The sequence below is a fragment of the Rhineura floridana genome, chromosome 4 (assembly GCF_030035675.1).
Source record: "Rhineura floridana isolate rRhiFlo1 chromosome 4, rRhiFlo1.hap2, whole genome shotgun sequence".
In the NCBI taxonomy this organism is placed as follows: Eukaryota; Metazoa; Chordata; class Lepidosauria; order Squamata; family Rhineuridae; genus Rhineura; species Rhineura floridana.
This window is the reverse complement of record NC_084483.1, coordinates 66,699,497-66,718,625: the sequence shown is the minus strand read 5'-3', so window position 1 is coordinate 66,718,625 and position 19,129 is coordinate 66,699,497. Positions and strand designations below refer to the sequence as shown.

Sequence of the window (19,129 nt, the reverse complement as noted above, 5' to 3'; positions counted from 1 at the left end):
CTAAAAGATAACATACTTTACAAAAATGTAAACTTACACAGTGGAAATGCTCAATACTATAATTTCCTTCAACAAATGCCAATTAGATCTACACAGAAACATCACTTTACTGTTATGAAAGAACATTTGCAGGCATTGATAAACTCACATGTGCTAAGAACCAACATATGCAGGTTGTGAACAAAATCCAGTTAATGATAATCAAGTACATTCTCAGCCTCGAAATACTGCCAAGATGAATGTTGGAAGATTCAGGACAGTCAAAAGAAAGTACTTCTTTGCATAGTTCATAGTTAAATTATGGAATTTGCTCCCACAAGATGTAGCAATAGCCACCAATTTGGATGGCTTTAGAAAAAGTTTAGTTAAATTCATGGAAGGAAATTCTATCAGTGATTAGTTGCCAGACATGATGGCTATGTTCTGTCTCCACTGTTGGAAGCAGTTTGCCTCTGAATACCAGGCGCTGGCAATCACAACTGAGAAGTTTATTGTGGGATGGGTGAGCTCATGCATGCATTTTTTTCATTTTGCAGTGTCCACATGACACTGCTGATATAATACTAACTAATATTCGGCCCATTTAATTTGGATTTAGCCTTTCAGGGAAAAATCTGGTAATTTAAAAAAACTTTTCCCAATTATTTATTTGTGATATCTGAATAATCCTTTATAATATTAAACTCCTGTGTGGAAGCCTCCAATATTGCAACAGATCAACCAGACATTGCAAACTAGATGTTGGCAACAGGTTTTTAACCTTATTGGATTTCCTACTGGAAGGGTAAATCCAGAATAAATGGAGGGAACATGCAGGCTAGCATTTTGATACTTACGTCATATGGATGCTGCCAAAAAACCCCAACCACAAAACACTTGAGTACAGGAGGTCCACTGATCCACAAGAAATACTAGTCCACAAGATCTGCCTCTCCAGGTAAGTTTGCGATAGGGTTTCTCCTAGCCTTACGTAGACATACCGGGGCAGGCATTGAACCTGGAACCTTTGGCAGGCAAAGCATGTTTCCAGGGCATGCTTTTTTGTGTGTTTTCTCTCAAACATGTAGCCCCTTTCCCCCGCCTGAGATGGGTTAATTTCGGAGAGGCCTTACTACTTGATTCCGTGACAAGTCCAAGCTCCGTGTGTGTGTCATATCCTCGCAAGCGGGTGAGGATTTTACCATATACCCTCACAGATGCTGGTGGGTGTGTGGTGTGACATGATCGTCTCTATGGCCTCATTGAGTGACCTACCCCTGAGAATAGCATACCCCTCCTCGCATTTCATACCTCTGCCAACGAGGCTCCAGCGCCTCCTCCAGAATGACTCAGCGCCTTTCGTGCCCTGCTGACCCTGCGAGGAGGCTTGTCAAGGCGCTTCTTTTCCTTCCTTCCTCCTCCTCCTCCCCCAACCAGTTTGTTCTCCCAAGAGGCGGCCGCAGCAGGACCAACAGCCACAAGTGCCAAACATCAACAACAGGCGTCACCAACAGACTCGCACCGTCCAACTGTCTTTCCCCCTCGCGCGGCTGACTGACCGGCCACTAATGGAAGCCGCCGCTGCTACCGCTAGGAGTCCCTCCTGTGGGGGGAGCGACCAGCCCCTCGCATGGACCCTGAAGAGAGGCTACAACCTGATGCGCGACCCATCTCTCAATAAGGTACGGGTAGGGCGGGGGGAGAAAGCCCGGCAGCGAAGGGCATAATGGAGTCAGTCTGGGTAGGATCGGTTTTGGGTACGAGCGCAAGAGAATCAAGAGTATGTGCCAGCTACGCCGTGAGCGGTCCTACTTCCCGGCTTGCACATCCCCCTACAACCGGGGTTTTCCTCGGAAGTAACTTGCTTTTGCTTCAGTGGCCTGGACTTTCAGGCCAGGCTTTAGGGTTTGCAGCCTTAGTTCTCGCCGGTGGAGTTCTATTTATTTATTTTTTCCACGCTCCCCGATCGTAACCGATCCCGGTGATATTTTCTGCCTTGGCTCCGCCCCAGCTCTCGCCCTTTCAGTCAGCGGTAGGAAAAGAAAGAGGGGGGAAAAAAGTCAACCCTACACACAAACCTAAACGCACGCCGTGTTCTCTCGAGGAGTTTTATATCAAGCTCTTTAGTTCTTCGTTGCTGGAGAAAAGCTTACTCCTCTCTCCTCAGTTTAAAAGACAACATACTGGGGGTGGGTGAGTAGTTGTCAGTCTCTCTCTCTCTCTCACACACAGAGAGAGAGAGGGTTACTAGATGGTCAAAAAGAAACCGTCCCAGCCTGTTCCTCTGACTTTGACAGAGGTTTTGATAAGTGTTGCAGTCAGCAGGTGAAGCTTTTCACTGCACAGGTTTATCGCCAGCTAATTGTTGCAGATCAGACTGCTGTTCAAGGGGCAACCATTTCAAATATTAACAGCCTTACAAAGGAGGTGTCTGCTTTGACGAACGCTTACTCCACGTACATCCAACTCCCTTCCTGCATCCGAGCTCTTAGGGCCGCTGACCACAGCGTGATCTCTGCATGGCCAGCAGTAGTTTGGCTGTGGTCAACCCTTTTTTCCTGCCAGCAAAAATATCTTTCAGCAAGATCAGTGAGTGCATCTGTCATGATCAAGTGGTGCCACTGCCTTCCCAGAATCAGGGCACCTTATTTGAAGGGGCACTCAAAAACCCTGTGCCATTTGTCTCCACAATCTGCTGCTTTCCAGGCAACATTCTCTACCACAGCACCAGCTTCACCAGCCTATTGGAGATGAATGGTCATAGTTGGAGGGTAAGGCTCCAAACTGAACAAATGATGACAAGAGAGAATTTTTTTCAAAGGTTTATGAGGTGGATGGAATTGAATGAGTTCACTAAAGGGAGATTGTGCTGGACAATGCCATATCCTTTCTGTTTCTTGGTGGGTGTGTGGGTGTGAAGGGAAGACTCTTATCATGGCTTTCATAAAACATTTAGAACTACCATGAAGGAAATTATTACTCTAGAAAAGGTGGGTAACAGTACATGATGGATTGTAAAATAAGTGGTGAAGAAGAAAAGAAATATCTCCATATTGAATAGAAGTATCTGGTATAGTACATAAGGCAGCTATCTTGGAGCCCATTTTTGCAGTACCTCAAGGTGGTGAGAAGTAGGATTGTTAGTATATCCTGTGCATATCTGCACAGAAAGTAGTTGGCTAGGTAATTTTAGATTCTCAAGTTAATGGTCTTTTTTCCTCACCCCCCACCCCACTTTTAGACGTCAATCTGTATTCATGGTTTTGGAAGGACTGGAGCTCAGTGGTAGAGGATCTGCTTTTCATGCTGAAGGCCTGAAGTTCCCTGGTGTCTCATGTAGGGCTGGGAATGTCTCCTGCCTGAAACTCAGGAGAGCTGCTGCCAGTTAGAATAGAGAGTAGTGAGCTAGGTGGGCTTAATGGTTTGACTTGTATGGATTGCAGTATTAGTTGTGAAGCACACATTTCTCTTCTCCCCCTACCTCCATTCCATGCTTTATAACTGCTTTAACATTTTTTCCAGATGTGTTAGACAAAAACAAACACTTAAAAAAGAAATACCCTGAGCATGTGCATTTTGGCATTTTAAACTCACTTAAATCATAGCACCATCATTAACACAGGAATAAAATAGAAGGTGCTTCTGCTGTCTTGATGCTAAACACATTCACTTTGGAATATGTGTCATTTTGTTGTAGAAAATAATACATATTTAAAGTAGAAATAATAAAATGAGCATCTATAACCATGTACATGTCTGTCTGGTCAGCTGCTGACTGTAAAATTTAAAAAAGAAAAAAATGTTGTGGTGACCAGTGTCATCCTCTGTGGACCTTGGCATGCTCATGCTGGCTCAGGTACTGATGTGGAGCCAGTAACAGCACATGTGGTAGGGTGGAACCATCCATCGCTGCAGTTTGCTGGGATGGAGGTGTGGGTAGTGAGACTGGGGCTCTCTAGCTGCAGTGACAGGACCGTTGCTGGCCAATCAGGCTGACCTACTGATGCAACCATGTGGTCCTGACCATTCCACTTCAGCCCCATCCAGGTAAGCAGCAGTGACACATAGGAACATAGGAAGCTGTCTTGTACTGAATCAGACCATTAGTACATCAGTTAAGCCAAACAGCTCTCTGGTGAGAACTACTCTGCTCTAAATTTATTTTCAGGAGCTTTTCTTCTTGAGGTTTAATTTATGGGGGAAATAATTAGAGAGCTTACTTTGGTTAGCTGATTTTCGTCTCGTGTCCTTTTTCTTCTTCTCGTGGACACTGTAGTTCCTTACTTGAAGACCTATATAAGTATTTTTCTCTTCACTGTCCCATATGAGCTGCTTGGTTTTTATTTATCCAATTACTCTTGAGCTCAGATAAGCAGTGAGTACAGGCTTGCAAAATAGCAGCAGTCCCAGTAGAGCATATATCTTGGCATTTGAGTAAGTCCTCCACCAAACAAACTCTCTTTTTCCCTCTCACAAACTCGTTTTTCCTTTTCCAAGGCCAAAAGTGAATTTAAGTTGATTACACTCTTACTCCGCAAACAGCTCCCACATAGCTGAAACAAGTCAGGCAGCCAGAGGAGATAAAAACCATAGAAAGAAGGTATCTTATTGTTTTAAGTTTTTTAAATTCCTCGGTAAAAATTACTCTGCTCTTCTCCAGGATTCAGCACTTGAGAGAGGGAAGATAAAACACATGAAAAAGGTTTGTGTATAGGTACCAAGCTAGAGGATGAACTGAATAACCTTATAAACTACAGTGATGGAAATGAAATTTAGTACTACCTGGAGTCATTCATGACAGCTGTTCTGTCATGAAATTAATTCATGACTTTTAGCATTTCCTCTCAAATTTCATTTTTTTGACTGAAAACAGGAGTTTTATCACCATTACCCTTCCCACAGGCATGCCTCTTCTAAGTAGGTGCTGTGTAGGATGTGGTTGTGCAATTCAGTAGTGCCCATATCATCACTGGAAATGAATGACAGTCTATCCCATTCAAAATCTGTGCCATTTGATAAACTCTGTGCATCTTTTCTATGTTGTTTATATGTGTGGGGGCAGTGCACATCTTCCCTTAAAACAATAGCAATGACAAGATAGCTTCCCTTTCCAGGAAGTTCTTTACCTACCTTCAATGCACTGCATAGATATTTTGGCTCTTTGTTGTGGGTTTATTAGCTCCGAACAAGGGCAAGATATTGGTTGGTCCGAAGAAGATCATGAGCTGCCAGTCATGTAGCCCTGTCGGAGAAATTTTTTAGGGAAAAGTTGAAATAAGAAACCAATTCCCAGTAGAAAATTGAAGAAAACCTGCTGTTTAAAAAATTCACCCCCCAAAGCAGTTAGTGTTATATCTCCTGATCTCAGAAGTAAAATGAAATGATACTCATGCATTCTGATAAGGGTAGCTTCTGTATGAAGGAGAGTCATTCCAACTGAAAGTCTTTGTGAAGGGCACCCCTGCAGAGTTGATGTGCTAGATTGGAGGACTGTTATAAAATTCTGGGCACTGTTTAGTTTTTATTTGTAGACATTATTTCTCTGATATGTGCACAAAATCATTTTTAAATGAACAGTTGAATTTTATTAGACATTTGGTATATCCAAATTAAGAACACATTTACCTGCTTTTTTCACTGGTTGGAGATAAAAAAAGAATAAAAATCTCAATGATGAAGAGATGAGTTATGAATTCAAAAGGCAATTCTAATGATCATGTCAAAATTGAAGTTTTGTATGATGTATGAAAGTTTTGTAAGGCCAGTCCTCAGAGGACACAGATAAGAAGAAAAAGATTAATTATTCTAAACTACCTGAGAACATTGGCAGCCCTTTTGGAAGTGCTCTTCTGAGATGTTTTGTTGAAAAAGTATCAGAAATGTTATGAGGTAGTGCTTACTGGTTCATTTTGACATATAAGCATTTTGGTTGCATATTGAGACAGCCAGTTTAAAAGTAGCCATCTTCTGCTGCTGTTATCCAATTTTACACATTAAAGCTTCCAAAAGTTGTGTTCCTTCACATCAACATTTAAAAAGTTCTGTCACAAAATGGGCCTATCATGATGTGAATGCAAAGTATGGGTGAAATCCAGTGGTGTCCATGCACAAGTAGAATGGACTTCTACTCATGCAATTGGTCTTCTCTTTCTTCTCCTCTTCTCTCCTGAAGCCCTCCACTTCAAAATCTGCTTTCAGAGGGCTGGGAGACTCTTCGGAGTGGCGGGGGGATACAGGGGAGGACAGCAAAGTGTTGGGATTTCACTGTATCTGTGTTCTGTGTACAGATTTATGCATAATCAGTGGAAAGGAGCTCATGTGCTGTTAGATTTCAGTAGATTATTGCCGTTCTGTGAGAACGGCCATCAACCATATTTATGGGCTACATATTGCCTTAAAGTTGTTTAACTGGCATAACATAATTTTCCCCAAAAGGATTTTTTTGTGAATTGTAGGGGATCTCTTATCATGTATAGCATTTGGAAAAAATTCAGCTCCCAAAGCTGGGGATGGCTGATTAGTTATTTCTTTTAAAATGGCAAGTCTTTCACTTTCTTTCCTGTATTTCCAGTGACTATTGGCTGCTTTCTGTCACACCATGATTATTTGCTTTTAATAATGTTATTTGTTATTTAATTTTGAGAATTATATTATTTAATTGATGTATTATGTTCTATTGATGTATTGTTATATTCATGTGTTTTTTGTAAGCCGCCTTGTGGGCCTTTTGGCCATAAGGCGGGGTATAAATTTTATTATTATTATTATTATTATTATTATTATTATTAAGTCTTAATATATTCTAAAGTTGGCAGCATATATGCTGAAGTACTCCATAGGGGTAAGTGCTTTCCTGACTTTCGCCACTATGCTGTAATATCTAATACCAGTCTTGAATAGTAATCAGGGACAGTGGAAGCATGAGTAACACATGCAAATCTACCATTATAATATCTAAAGGAAGTAGGAAAAGTAGACATGTGCAGTTTCCTAACATGAGATATATGAGTTACATGTGCATTTGAACTTCATGATGTGAAAATTTCCTATTCAAATGTTTCCCTAAAATGGAAAGCAATTGATGTGTCCACTTACTGTCAATTCCACATTAACCTGCAAATGATCTTCTATTGGACTAGTATATGGCCATCTGTTTGTAGGCTCCATTATTTGGGACCAAATGATATATTCAAAGTAACCATAAATAATATTAGCTAGAAGGCTGATTTTCCACTACAGAGTGGCTTGGAGGGGGCAATTAAGAATGTAGGTGTGTTTCCTTAATATAATTATTATATAATTATATATAATTATAATATGCCCATCCCAGGATCTTCATAGAATCATAGAATAGTAGAGTTGGAAGAGGCCTTTAAGGCCATCAAGTCCAACCCCCTGCTCAATGCAGGAATCCAAATCAAAGCATTCTTGACAGATGGCTGTCCAGCTGTCTCTTGAATGCCTTCAGTGTCGGAGAGCCCACTACCTCTCTAGGTAATTCGTTCCATTGTTGTATGGCTCTAACAGTTAGGAAGTTTTTCCTGATGTCCAGTCGAAATCTGGCTTCCTGCAACTTGAGCCCATTATTCCGTGTCCTGCACTCTGGGATGATTGAGAAGAGATCCCGGCCCTCCTCTGTGACAACCTTTCATGTACTTGAAGAGTGCTATCATATCTCCCCTCAGTCTTCTCTTTTCCAGGCTAAACATGCCCAGTTCTTTCAGTCGCTCCTCATAGGTCTTGGTTTCTAGTCCCCTGATCATCCTTGTTGCCCTCCTCTGAACCTGTTCCAGTTTGTCTGCATCCTTCTTGAAGGGCGGAGACTAGAACTGCAGTATTCAAGATGAGGCCTAACTAGTGCTGAATAGAGGGGAACTAATACTTCACGCAATTTGGAAACTATACTTCTGTTAATGCAGCCTAATATAGCGTTTGCCTTTTTTGCAGCGATATCACACTGTTGACTCATATTCAGCTTGTGATCAACAACAATTCCAAGATATTTCTCACATGTCGTATGGCTGAGCCAAGTATCCCCCATCTTATAACTGTGCATTTGGTTTCTTTTTCCTAAGTGTAGAACTTTGCATTTATCCCTGTTGAATTTCATTCTGTTGTTTTCAGGCCAATGCTCCGGCCTATCAAGATCCCTTTGAATTTTGTTTCTGTCTTCCACGGTATTAGCTATCCCTCCCAATTTTATATCATCTGCAAATTTGATAAGCATGCTCCGTACCTCCTCATCCAAGTTGTTAATAAAAATGTTGAAGAGCACTGGGCCCAGGACCAAGCCCTGTGGTCCACTTGTTACTTCCACCCAGTTTGAGAAGGAACCATGGATAAACACTCTTTGAGTACGATTCTGGAGCCAGCTGTGGACCCACCTGATAGTTGTTCCATCCAGCCCACATTTAGCTATCTTGCTAATCAGATTATCATGGGGCACTTTGTCCAAAGCTTTGCTGAAGTCAAGATATATTACGTCCACAGCATTCCCACAGTCTACAACGGAGGTTACCCTATCAAAAAATGAGATCAGATTAGTTTGGCAGGATTTGTTCTTCATAAATCTATGTTGGCTCCTAGTAATCACTGCATTGCTTTCAAGGTGGTTACAGATTGACTGCTTTATAATCTGCTCCAAGGATTGATGTTAGGCTGACTGGTCTGTAGTTCCCCGGTTCCTCCTTTTTGCCCTTTTTGAAGATAGGGACAACATTAGTTCTCCTCCAGTCATCCGGCACTTCACCAGTCCTCCACGATTTTGCATAGATAATAGACAGTGGTTCTGAGAGTTCTTCAGCCAGTTCCTTCAATACTCTAGGATGCAGTTTATCAGGCCCTGCTGATTTGAACTTGTTCAAAGTGATTAGGTATTCTTAATATACTGCTACACCTCTGCTTACTCTGTTTTATTTGCTAGATGCCAGGTTGAGAATAAAAGTGAGATAAACAATTTTTCTACCTTTTGTCTGTAATATTGCTTTAAGATTGCTTCCAAATTTACAATTTTTTACAACGGAGGATGCGAGTGTCCATACTTTATGATGTACATGCATAAGAAAGGTGAGACGATAATCTGCATTCATTATGCTTGCACACAGTTTAAGATACAGTAGTGTGTATCTGTGTACTAAAGTAACATGAACAGTGGCCCTTGGCTGAAGTTAAGGTGGAGATATGACCAATTTGTTTTTTAATTCTAGGAAGGCTTACAGACTCTGACAATCCCAGTTGTAGACAGAACGTCAGTATGTAGTCTGAAAGGCCTGCACAGTGGGACCTAATCTTCTTAACCTCTTTGTAAAATCCCTATTTTTCAGGGGAAATCTAAATTTTAGATATGCTAGCTAATGCTTCTTTAGGCAGGAAGGGAGTCCAACCTTCAGTAATTCCTTAAGATAGAACATATTCAAGGCCAACTCTATTTTCTTGTGGTAATAACAGGAAAGCATAGTGATACTACTTTAATAAAATGCTATTGAGGTGGTATTGTGGGTTCTGTTTTCTTTGGAGGCGAATGCTTATTTTATGTTTCTCTTGAAAATGTTATTTACACTTATTTTTTGTTGGAGCAGGAGTACCAAAGACAAAAACTTTGGATGGACAGTGTGCATGTTTTATGTTAGTTCCAACATTGTGTGGGATCGAGAGAAAGTTGAGGCAACAAACCCAACCTTCCAGGTTTCTTAAATAGCATAAAATAATTACTTTTCTTTGCCTTGTTGTTACTGTTGTTATGTGCCTTCCAGTCGATTATGACTTACGGCGACCCTATGAATCAGCGACCTCCAATAGTATCTGTTGTGAACCACCCTGTTCAGATCTTGTAAGCTCAGGTCTGTGGCTTCCTTTATGGAATCAATCCATCTTTTGTTTGGACTTCCTCTTTTTCTACTACCTTCTGTTTTTCCCAGCATTATTGTCTTTTCTAGTGAATCATGTCTTCTCATTATGTGTCCAAAGTATGATAACCTCAGTTTCATCATTTTAGCTTCTAGTGATAGTTCTGATTTAATTTGTTCTAACACCCAATTATTTGTCTTTTTTGCAGTCCATGGTATGCACAAAGCTCTCCTCCAACACCACATTTCAAATGAATAGATTTTTCTCTTATCCGCTTTTTTTAATGTCCAACTTTCACATCCTTACATAGAGATCGGGAATACCATGGTCTGAATGATCCTGACTTTAATGTTCAATGATACATCTTTGCATTTGAGGATCTTTTCTAGTTCCCTCATAGCTGCCCTCCCCACTCCTAGCCTTCTTCTGATTTCTTGAGTATTGTCTCCATTTTAGTTAATGACTGTGCCAAGGTATTGAAAATCCTTGACAAGTTCAATGTCCTCATTGTCAACTTTAACGTTACATAAATCTTCTGTTGTCATTACTTTAGTCTTCTTGAAGTTCAGCTGTAGTTCTGCTTTTGTGCTTTCCTCTTTAACTTTCATCAGCATTTGTTTCAAATCATTACTGATTTCTGGTGGTAGTATGGTATCGTCTGCATATCTTATTGATATTTCTCCCTCCAATTTTCACACCTTCATCTTGGTCCAATCCTGCTTTCCATATGATATGTTCTGCATATAGATTAAACAAGTAGGGTGATAAAATACACCTCTGTCTCACACCCTTTCCTATTGGGAACCATTTGGTTTCTCCATATTCTGTGCTTACAGTAGCCTCTTGTCCAGAGTATAGATTGCACATCAGGACAATCAGATGCTGTGGCACCCCCATTTCTTTTAAAGCATTCCATAGTTTTTCATGATCTACACAGTCAAAGGCTTTGCTGTAATCTATAAAGCAGAGGGTGATTTTCTTCTGAAATTCCTTGCTCCGTTCCATTATACAACGTATGTTTGCAATATGATCTCTGATTCCTCTTCCCTTTCTAAATCCAGCTTGGACGTCTGGCATTTCTTGCTCCATATATTTGGTAAGAGCCATTGTTGTAGAATCTTACTTTACTTGCATGGGATATTACGATAAGAGTTCGATAATTACTGCATTCCCTGGGATCCCCTTTCTTTGGAATTGGGATGTATATTGAACGCTTCCAGTCTGTGGGGCATTGTTTAGTTTTCCATATTTGTTGACCAATTTTTGTCAAAATTTGGACAGATTCAGTCTCAGTAGCTTGTAGCAACTCTACTGGTCATCTGCCTAAACACTATCAAAGACCATATTGCCAAGAAACTGCAATTTTAGTCCTCTCTATCTTCAATCCTACCTTGTAATTAGAGATGTGAAGGCCCGGAAAAAACCCAGAAAAATGTGGAAAAACCCATTTTTTCTGTTTTTTTCTGAAGCCTTTTTGTTTGTTTTTTCCAAAAAAATGAAAAAATTGAAAAAATGAAGAAAAAATGGATTATGGAATGTTTCATTTTAGCATGATGAATAAAATGTGTAATTGAATCTAGGTCCCCCCTTTTTCTCATTTCTTTTTATGGGAATGGATGCTTTATGTCTACTTGACACTGTGGAGGACTAGCGGAGACATAAATATATTTTTTTGTTATTAATGTTGGTGGTTTCTTCTGTTTTTTAATTGTTTTTTGCCTGCTCCTCATAAACTGGCAAAACGAAAGAGGTTCCTTACAGTTCAGGTGTTCCTTACAGTTCAGCATCTTGTAGATCCATTTGTTACAAAAAAAGTAAATATTTTAAAAAGTAAATTCAATTTGTAATAATTGTTTGAATAAAATGTACTTTTAATATACCAAATGTGATAATTTTATGCCAAACCAACGTGTACATAATTACATTAGATGTTCCTGAAGTAACAAAGTGACTTTCGATCTGTAAAGAGTGCTAATATTGCATTTTTTCAATTTCTCTGAAAATTTCCATTTTTTCTGAAAAAACCCAGAAAACCAGTTTTTTTCCATGGCTTCAAAATTTCTGGAAATGTTATCTCTCTAATCGTAATATAACCAATCCTGGCATGGCTGCATTGGCTACCAATTAATTTCTGGACCCAGTTGGAGATGCTGGTTTTGATCTATAAAATAGCCCTATGTGGCTTAGGACCCCAATACTTCAAGGACCACCCCACATGGACACACCAGGACCCTTCATTCATGATCTGAGGCCCTTCTCTGTGTACCCCTTCTGAGGGAAATGTGGGAGATGGTGACATGAGAAGTGTCTTCTCAGTTATGGCTCCCTTTTATGGAATGATCTCCCCAGGGAGGCTTGCCTGGCACCATCACTATCTGTTTTTAGGTGCCAGGCAAAACTATTCTTATTCACTCAGGCTTTTGGATCTTAATTTTCAGCTTATCTTTTAATGGGGTAGGAATGACTTGGATCTGGTCTTAATATATGATTGGGGTATCTTAAGTTGTTTTATTCTTCTTTTTACACTTGTTTTTAATGTTTGTTTTTATAAATCTCTTTTGAGTTCACCTTTCTGAAAAAGTAACTTACGATATACACATAAGTAGATATTAATTATATCTATATGGTGCAGCAGGATCACACAGGTTTCTCCACCCCCACCACTGGCCACCATTGACATGGAACAAGGAAATCACATGATAATGCTTTATTTAGAATTTGGAACATCTCTGTAAGGTTAGGTCAGTATTATTATCCCCCTATTGGTGGAATAAGGCTGAGAGAATGTCTTGCATAAAACAACCTATAAGAATCCCAGCAGTGTAGCTTAGTGTTTTATTCACTATTGTCAGATGGAAACTAACCACGTGGAAGTAACTGTGGCATGAGTGAAGAAATGACTAGATAAATCTGTATTCCGTTTACAATTTGTGAAATATTTTGTTGACAACAAATGTAATCCAGTCTTTTTTTCCTCCTTAGTCAATCCATTTCCTATGTTTATCTTTTGCTCTTGGTTGAACATTTAGTCTTTTATTATACCCCACAGTGTTTTGCTTTGTTTTTACCATACTTGCAATCCTTGGTTCTGACATTTTCTGACCGTTATTTTGGTGTAGCTCATTAAAGCCAGTTACTGTCAGTATGGTCAATGTTTATATCACAAAAGGGGATCAGACTCGATGGTATTGAATCTGTTCCAAATGTATGACTCTTTAAATCTCCCAGTCCAGCCTTTCTCAGTCAGACCATGTAAGGCAAGCAGGCGCCGGAATATCTTAAAGCTAAATCAGTCCTGCTCAGCCTATGATTTCTTCTGAGAGTTGACAAAGAACTAAAAATACGTTGAAAGCCTTTATTTTGAACAAATGTTTCCCGCCAACTTTGAGAGCACTTTGGCACTTCTTTGTAGTGGAAAGGCAGGATATAAGCTTTCTATATAGTTAAATAACTAAATAAATAATAGACTAGTTAATCTAAATTGCGTGTCTTCAGCTTATAAAATATTATTTAGCTATTTTTTCCAGGGCTCTTAAATGCAGATGAACATATCCTTCAGTTCTGATGTTTCAAATAGGAAAAGTTTTCTTATGCAAGTGTTTAGTATTTCTGTGAAACAAACAGATGTTTTCAAAGAAAAGTTTATAAACAGGTACTGTTAGAAACTGTCACCGGGGGCGGGGGATAAAAAGTTTGATTGTAGCCAAACAGCGATCTTTGAAGGTGTCGCTATCCAACCAGTCAGATGTGTTATATTTTTTTATAGTATAAGTTGTTAACATAGTGCAAGGACTACAACTTTCATTATCCCTGACCATGCTGGCTGGGCCTGATGGGAGTCCAACAACATGCGGTGGGCACCCTGTTGGCTATCTTTGATTTAGAGGGACTTCCCATTTCTGTAAACATGTAGTGGTTGCAATGTGTAGAGAAACAGACTAGCTACATAGTATACGTGCCAAATCACTTTAATGGTAACCCCTTCATGGGGGCTAAATAATATTAAATTGGGTAGATTATTCACCAGTTGGAATAATCTGTTACATTTATACCTTTGTAAGTGGTAGTTGTGACTTGTTGGAATATAGCGTCTCAGCCATTTTATATCTCATATGATTTACTATAATAAAGATTCAAATGGCATCTATGAACAGCATCAAGATTATGAAAAGAAGGAGCCTGGTTGAGGTGCATCCATAGGGAATCTAGGTCAGCCTACAATCACATAGAACAAATTCCTCGCCACTTAGGTAATACTGTTTTAAACATGGGGAAAACAAATGAGAAAAACCAAGGCTGTTCTTATATTCACTTGGATATTTCATCCTCCCACTCCTATGCACGTAGAAAAATTATGATGTCATCACAACATATTACATTACAGTCTCAATCTGAGGAGCATGAATTATTGTATGTCATTATTTTTTACAAGTTTCTTAAATTAACAAGATAGAACTTCACATCACTAAATTTATTATCCCAGGAGTGAAATAATATTGATCATTTCCTAACAAACTGATTTTCATGAATAAAAGTTTCCCAGGCCCAGATATAATATGTGAGTTATGCATTACAGCTGTCCCAAGTCCTATGAAAACGTTCACAAAGTGGATGTGCTATTTTATCCCAATCCATGGCAATTGGCATTTTTGCCACTGTCAGTTCAGAAGAATGAATTATTATCAGCCTTCTCGGCTGTTCTTATTCATCTTCATGGCAAGCCTTTTATTCTCTTTTTACAGATGGAGATCAGAGACCGAGAGCATGACTTGGCCAGACCATCCAAAGGATTTATGGCTAAGGTGGAATTTCAATCCTGGTCCACGTTCTAGTCTGTCAGCTACACTGCCTTCTATTATTTTATGCATATATCTTAAGTGAGACACAATCCTATGAATGATGCATACCATATTCCCTAAATGGGAATTTGTCAATGTTGGAAGTGGGATTTGTTTACTGTTTTCCTACCCAAATAGCAATACAATGCTTTCTGTAGGTGGAATAGAAAAGGAACGATTGAAGGTGTTTAGTATATGTGAAAAGAGAGGGCCTTCTCAGTGGTGCCCTCCCCACTTAAGGAATGCTCTCTCCAAAGAAGTTTGCTTGACTTCTGTATTTAATATCTTTTCTCTCGCAAAGACTTTTCTCTCAGGCCTTTGATCGTAAACATCTCTATTGCTATTGTTGTGAAATCATAGCTTATACTTTTTACTGGTGATTATGCTTAGGTTGTTGGGAAAGACAAGTTTGAGTACTCTGTGATCAACTCTGGTGGTCCAGTTGATTACCTAATTTTTGAATATACAGTGCTGAGTACAATATAAAAGTACTCAGACCCTTGACCAATGCTCTTATATTACTGAATTACAAATGGTACATTGTAATTTCATTCTGTATGATATTTTATTTTGAAACGACTGAAACTCAAACTCAATTCTTGTAATGTGACATTGGTTTTATGTTGGGAAATGTATGTAAGAAACATAAAAAACTGAAACATGTTGCTTGCATAAGTATTCAACCCCCACACATGAATATTTGGTAGAGCCACCTTTTGCTGCAATAACAGCTTTAAGTCTTTTGGGGTAGGTATGTACCAGCTTTGCACATGGTGTTGGAGGGATTTTGGCTCATTCTTCTTGGCAGATTCGCTCCAGGTTGTTCAGGTTGCTTGGACGTCGCTTGTGGATCGCAATTTTCAAAGAGCACCACAGATTCTCTATGGGATTGAGATCAGGACTTTGACTGGGCCCTGTAAGATATTCACTTTTTCGTTCGTGAGCCACTCCAATGTTGCTTTGGCCGTGTGCTTGGGATTGTTGTCCTGCTGAAAAGTGAATTTCCTCCCAAGCGCTGAAGCAGGTTCTCTTGCAGTATTTCCCTGTATTTTGCTCCATCCATTCTTCCTTCAATTTTAACAAGATGCCCAGTCCCTGCTGATGAGAAGCATCCCCACAGCATGATGCTGCCACCACCATACGTTACTATAGGTATGGTGTATCTTGAGGGATGGGCAGTGTTAGGTTTGCACCACACATAGTGCTTTGAGTTTTGGCCAGAAAGCTCTATCTTGGTCTCATCTGACCACAAAACCTTTTCCCACATTGCATCTGGGGCACTCTCATGCTTTCTGGCAAACTCCAGATGTGCTTTGAGATAGTTCTTTTTGAGTAACGGCTTCATTCTTGCCATCCTCCCATACAGGCCAGTATTATGCAGAGCTCTTGATATGGTTGACTTGTGCACCATTACTCCCATCCACTGAACTCTGTAGCTCCTTCCGAGTGATTGTTGGCCTCTCTGTGGCTTATCTCAAAAGTCTCCTCCTTTGAGTGCTGAGTTTTGAGGGACTGCCTTTTCTTTGCAGTGCCTGGGTGGTGTGATGCAGCTTCCACTTCCTGATTACTGATCCAACTGTGCTCACTGGGATATCCAAACACTTGGATATTATTTTGTAACCTTTTCCTAATCTTTGCATTTGTATTCTGTTAACTCTCACTTCTCTTTGGTCTTCATTTTCCTTCAGATCCACAGCCTGACCAGTGGTCCTTCAATAGTGGGGATTTTTATCCTGACCATGTGACAGCAACTTTTAATGGTTCACAGGTGGTGGCCAATGGTAAGGTAATTGTGTCCCCGATGGGGCAATTTCTTTCATCTGTGTAAATTGAGAGCTTCCATAGCACAGGGGTTGAATACTTATGCAAACAACATGTTTCAGTTTTTTGTTTTTTACATACATTTCCCAACATAAAACCATTGCCACCTTACAATAATTGATTTTGAGTTTCAGTGTTTCAAAATAAAATATCATGCAGAATGAAATGACAATGTATTGTTTGTAATTCAGTAATATGAGAGCACTGGTCGGGTCTGAGTACTTTTACAAGGTACTGTATTTTTATATGTAATGTTCTCATTGAAGTGTATTGCCTGTTTTAACTTTTTTGAGATTCTGTTGTATGGTCATGAATAAATAAACTTTTGATTTAAGAGTAAAACCAATTCAGAGAAGAGTATGTGTAACTGGAATAGGGTTGCCAGGTCGGAACCATCCAAAAACCTGAGAAAATGGGGGCGGGCCCTAGTGATGTCAGGGGGCGGGCCCTAGTGATGTCAGGGGGCGGGCCCTAGTGATATCATTAAACATGATACATTGTATCAACCACAGTTGCTTGGAGCATACCATTCAAAAAAAATTCTCTGGAGATTAAAATAGAAATCTTACCTAAAATAGGGTGTTCCTAGGTCCATCTGAAGTGACAAGGTCATTCTTTCTCACAAGCTTAGGGTGATGCAAAATGGAAATGGACTGCCTTCAAGTTGATCCCAGATAGGGTCTTCATGGTAAGCAGTACTCAGACAGAGGTCGTTTACTATTGCCTTCCTCTGAGTCTGAGAGGCAGTGACTGGCCCAAGGTCACCCAGGGAGCTTCACGGCTGTGTGGGGATTCAAACCCTGGTCTGCCAGGTCACAGTTCAACGCCTTTAGGGAACATTTAATCTAGCTTACTTGCTTCTGGGAAGAAGGGTTTACGTGCCCTCAGGCCAGCCCATTATTGGAAGAAAGGAGCTTAGTGTTGCAGAGACGTTAGATGGGAGCACAGATAGATGCCCCTGAAGGCAGCAACTGTAAGCATGCTTATTAAGGAACTAAGCCCCATAGAACTCAATAGGACTTACTTCTGAGTAGATATGGTTGCAGCCATGTTAAGGACAAGGGAGGGCATTCTAGGCAAAACAGACAAATAATTGGGTGTCAGAACAAATTAAACCAGAACTATCACTAGAAGCTAAAATGATGAAACTGAGGTTATCATACTTTGGACACATCATGAGAAGACATGATTCACTAGAAAAGACAACAATGCTGGGAAAAACAAGGGAGTAGAAAAAGAGGAAGGCCAAACAAGAGATGGATTGATTCCATACAGGAAGCCACACACCTGAATTTACAAGATGTGAACAGGGTGGTTCATGACAGATGCTCTTGGAGGTCACTGATTCATAGGGTCGCTATAAGTTATAATCGACTTGAAGGCACATAACAACAACAACAAACCTCCCTGATAGACTGTGGGAATGCTGTGGACACAATATATTTCAACTTTAGCAAAGCTTTTGACAAAATGCCACATGATATTCTGATTAGCAAGCTAGCTGAATGTGGACTGGATGGAACAGCTATTGGGTGGATCCACAGTTGGCTACACAATCATATTCAGAGTGCTAATCAATGGTTTCTTCTCAACCTGGGGGGGGTAACTAGCGGGCTACTATAGGGCTTGGTCTTGGACCCAGTGCTCTTCAACATTTTTATTAATGACTTGGATGAGGAGGGGCAGGGAATGCTTATCAAACTTGTAGATGATGCAAAATTTGGAGGAATACCTAATTCCCTGGAAGACAGAAACAAAATTCAAAGGGATCTTAATAGGCTGGAGCATTGGGCTAAAAACAGCAGAATGAAATTTAACAGGGATAAGTGTAAAGTTCTACACCTAGGAAAAAGAAACCAAATGCAGTTATTAAGATGGGGGATACTTGGCTCAGCAATACTACATGCAAGAAGGATGTTGGGATTGTTGTTGATCACAAGCTGAATATGAGCCAACAGTGTGATGTGGCTGCAAAAAAGGCAAATGCTATTTGAAGCTGCATTAACATTTGGAGGCAATATGCCTCTGAAGGCCAGTTGCGCTTATTTATTTTATTTATCTATTAAACTGATATCCCGCCCTTCCTCCCTGAAGGGTCCTGCTTGCAGGCTTCCTATTACGGTTGGGGTGAGGAACTAGATGTTCTTATGTCCTTAAGGGAACCTGAAAACTACTGAAAGGTACCAGGAGAACAGATGGGCCCAACTCCTGCTGTGCAGCTCCCAGCATGGGCAGATGAAGCAGGGTGGCCAAGGCAAACTAAGACTCCGAGCCCTGGCCTGAGGCAGGATTGGACCAGATGCGAGGATCTGCTTCATTTACCCAGTAATGTTGGATGCAGACCCATGGGTGCTCTCTAGCCCAGTGCTGTCTGCACTGGCAGCGGCTCTCAGGGCTTCAGGCAGGGGTGTCTCTCAGCCCTACCTGGAGATGCCGCTGAGGACTGAACCTGGGCCCTTCTGCATGTGCAACAGTTTTCCTAAAAATAAAGTAAGATTCTAGTCCTTATGGTTCTGAATGAAGGGTGATTTAAACAGGGAGCTGCTTTATACTGAGTTAGGCCATTGGTCCATCTGGTTCAGCATCAGCACTGTCTACAGCGACTGGCAGCGACTGTCCATGTTCTCTACCACTGAGTTACGGCC

At 40.4% G+C, this 19,129-nt stretch overlaps 2 protein-coding genes across 4 annotated transcripts in view; one reads left to right on the top strand and one right to left on the bottom strand.

The window, feature by feature from the left end:
- Positions 1–1,552, bottom strand: part of PRSS35 (serine protease 35) — a 56,790-nt gene extending 55,238 nt beyond the window's left edge. The window contains exon 1 of the mRNA XM_061623245.1: positions 1,291–1,552. The gene's annotated coding sequence lies outside the window, so the exon portion shown is untranslated. The remainder of the gene's footprint in view (positions 1–1,290) is intronic.
- ME1 (malic enzyme 1) overlaps positions 921–19,129 on the top strand; it is a 219,431-nt gene continuing 201,222 nt past the window's right edge. Inside the window, exons 1-2 of one of the 3 annotated variants that reach the window (XM_061623240.1) lie at positions 921–937; positions 1,417–1,661. In XM_061623240.1, coding sequence (XP_061479224.1) covers positions 1,548–1,661 — 114 coding nt within the window. In that variant the 5' untranslated portion in view covers positions 921–937; positions 1,417–1,547. Of the gene's footprint in view, positions 938–1,332; positions 1,662–2,483; positions 2,751–19,129 lie in introns of those variants that run through there. The other 2 variants (XM_061623241.1, XM_061623239.1) reach the window with 2 other exon arrangements.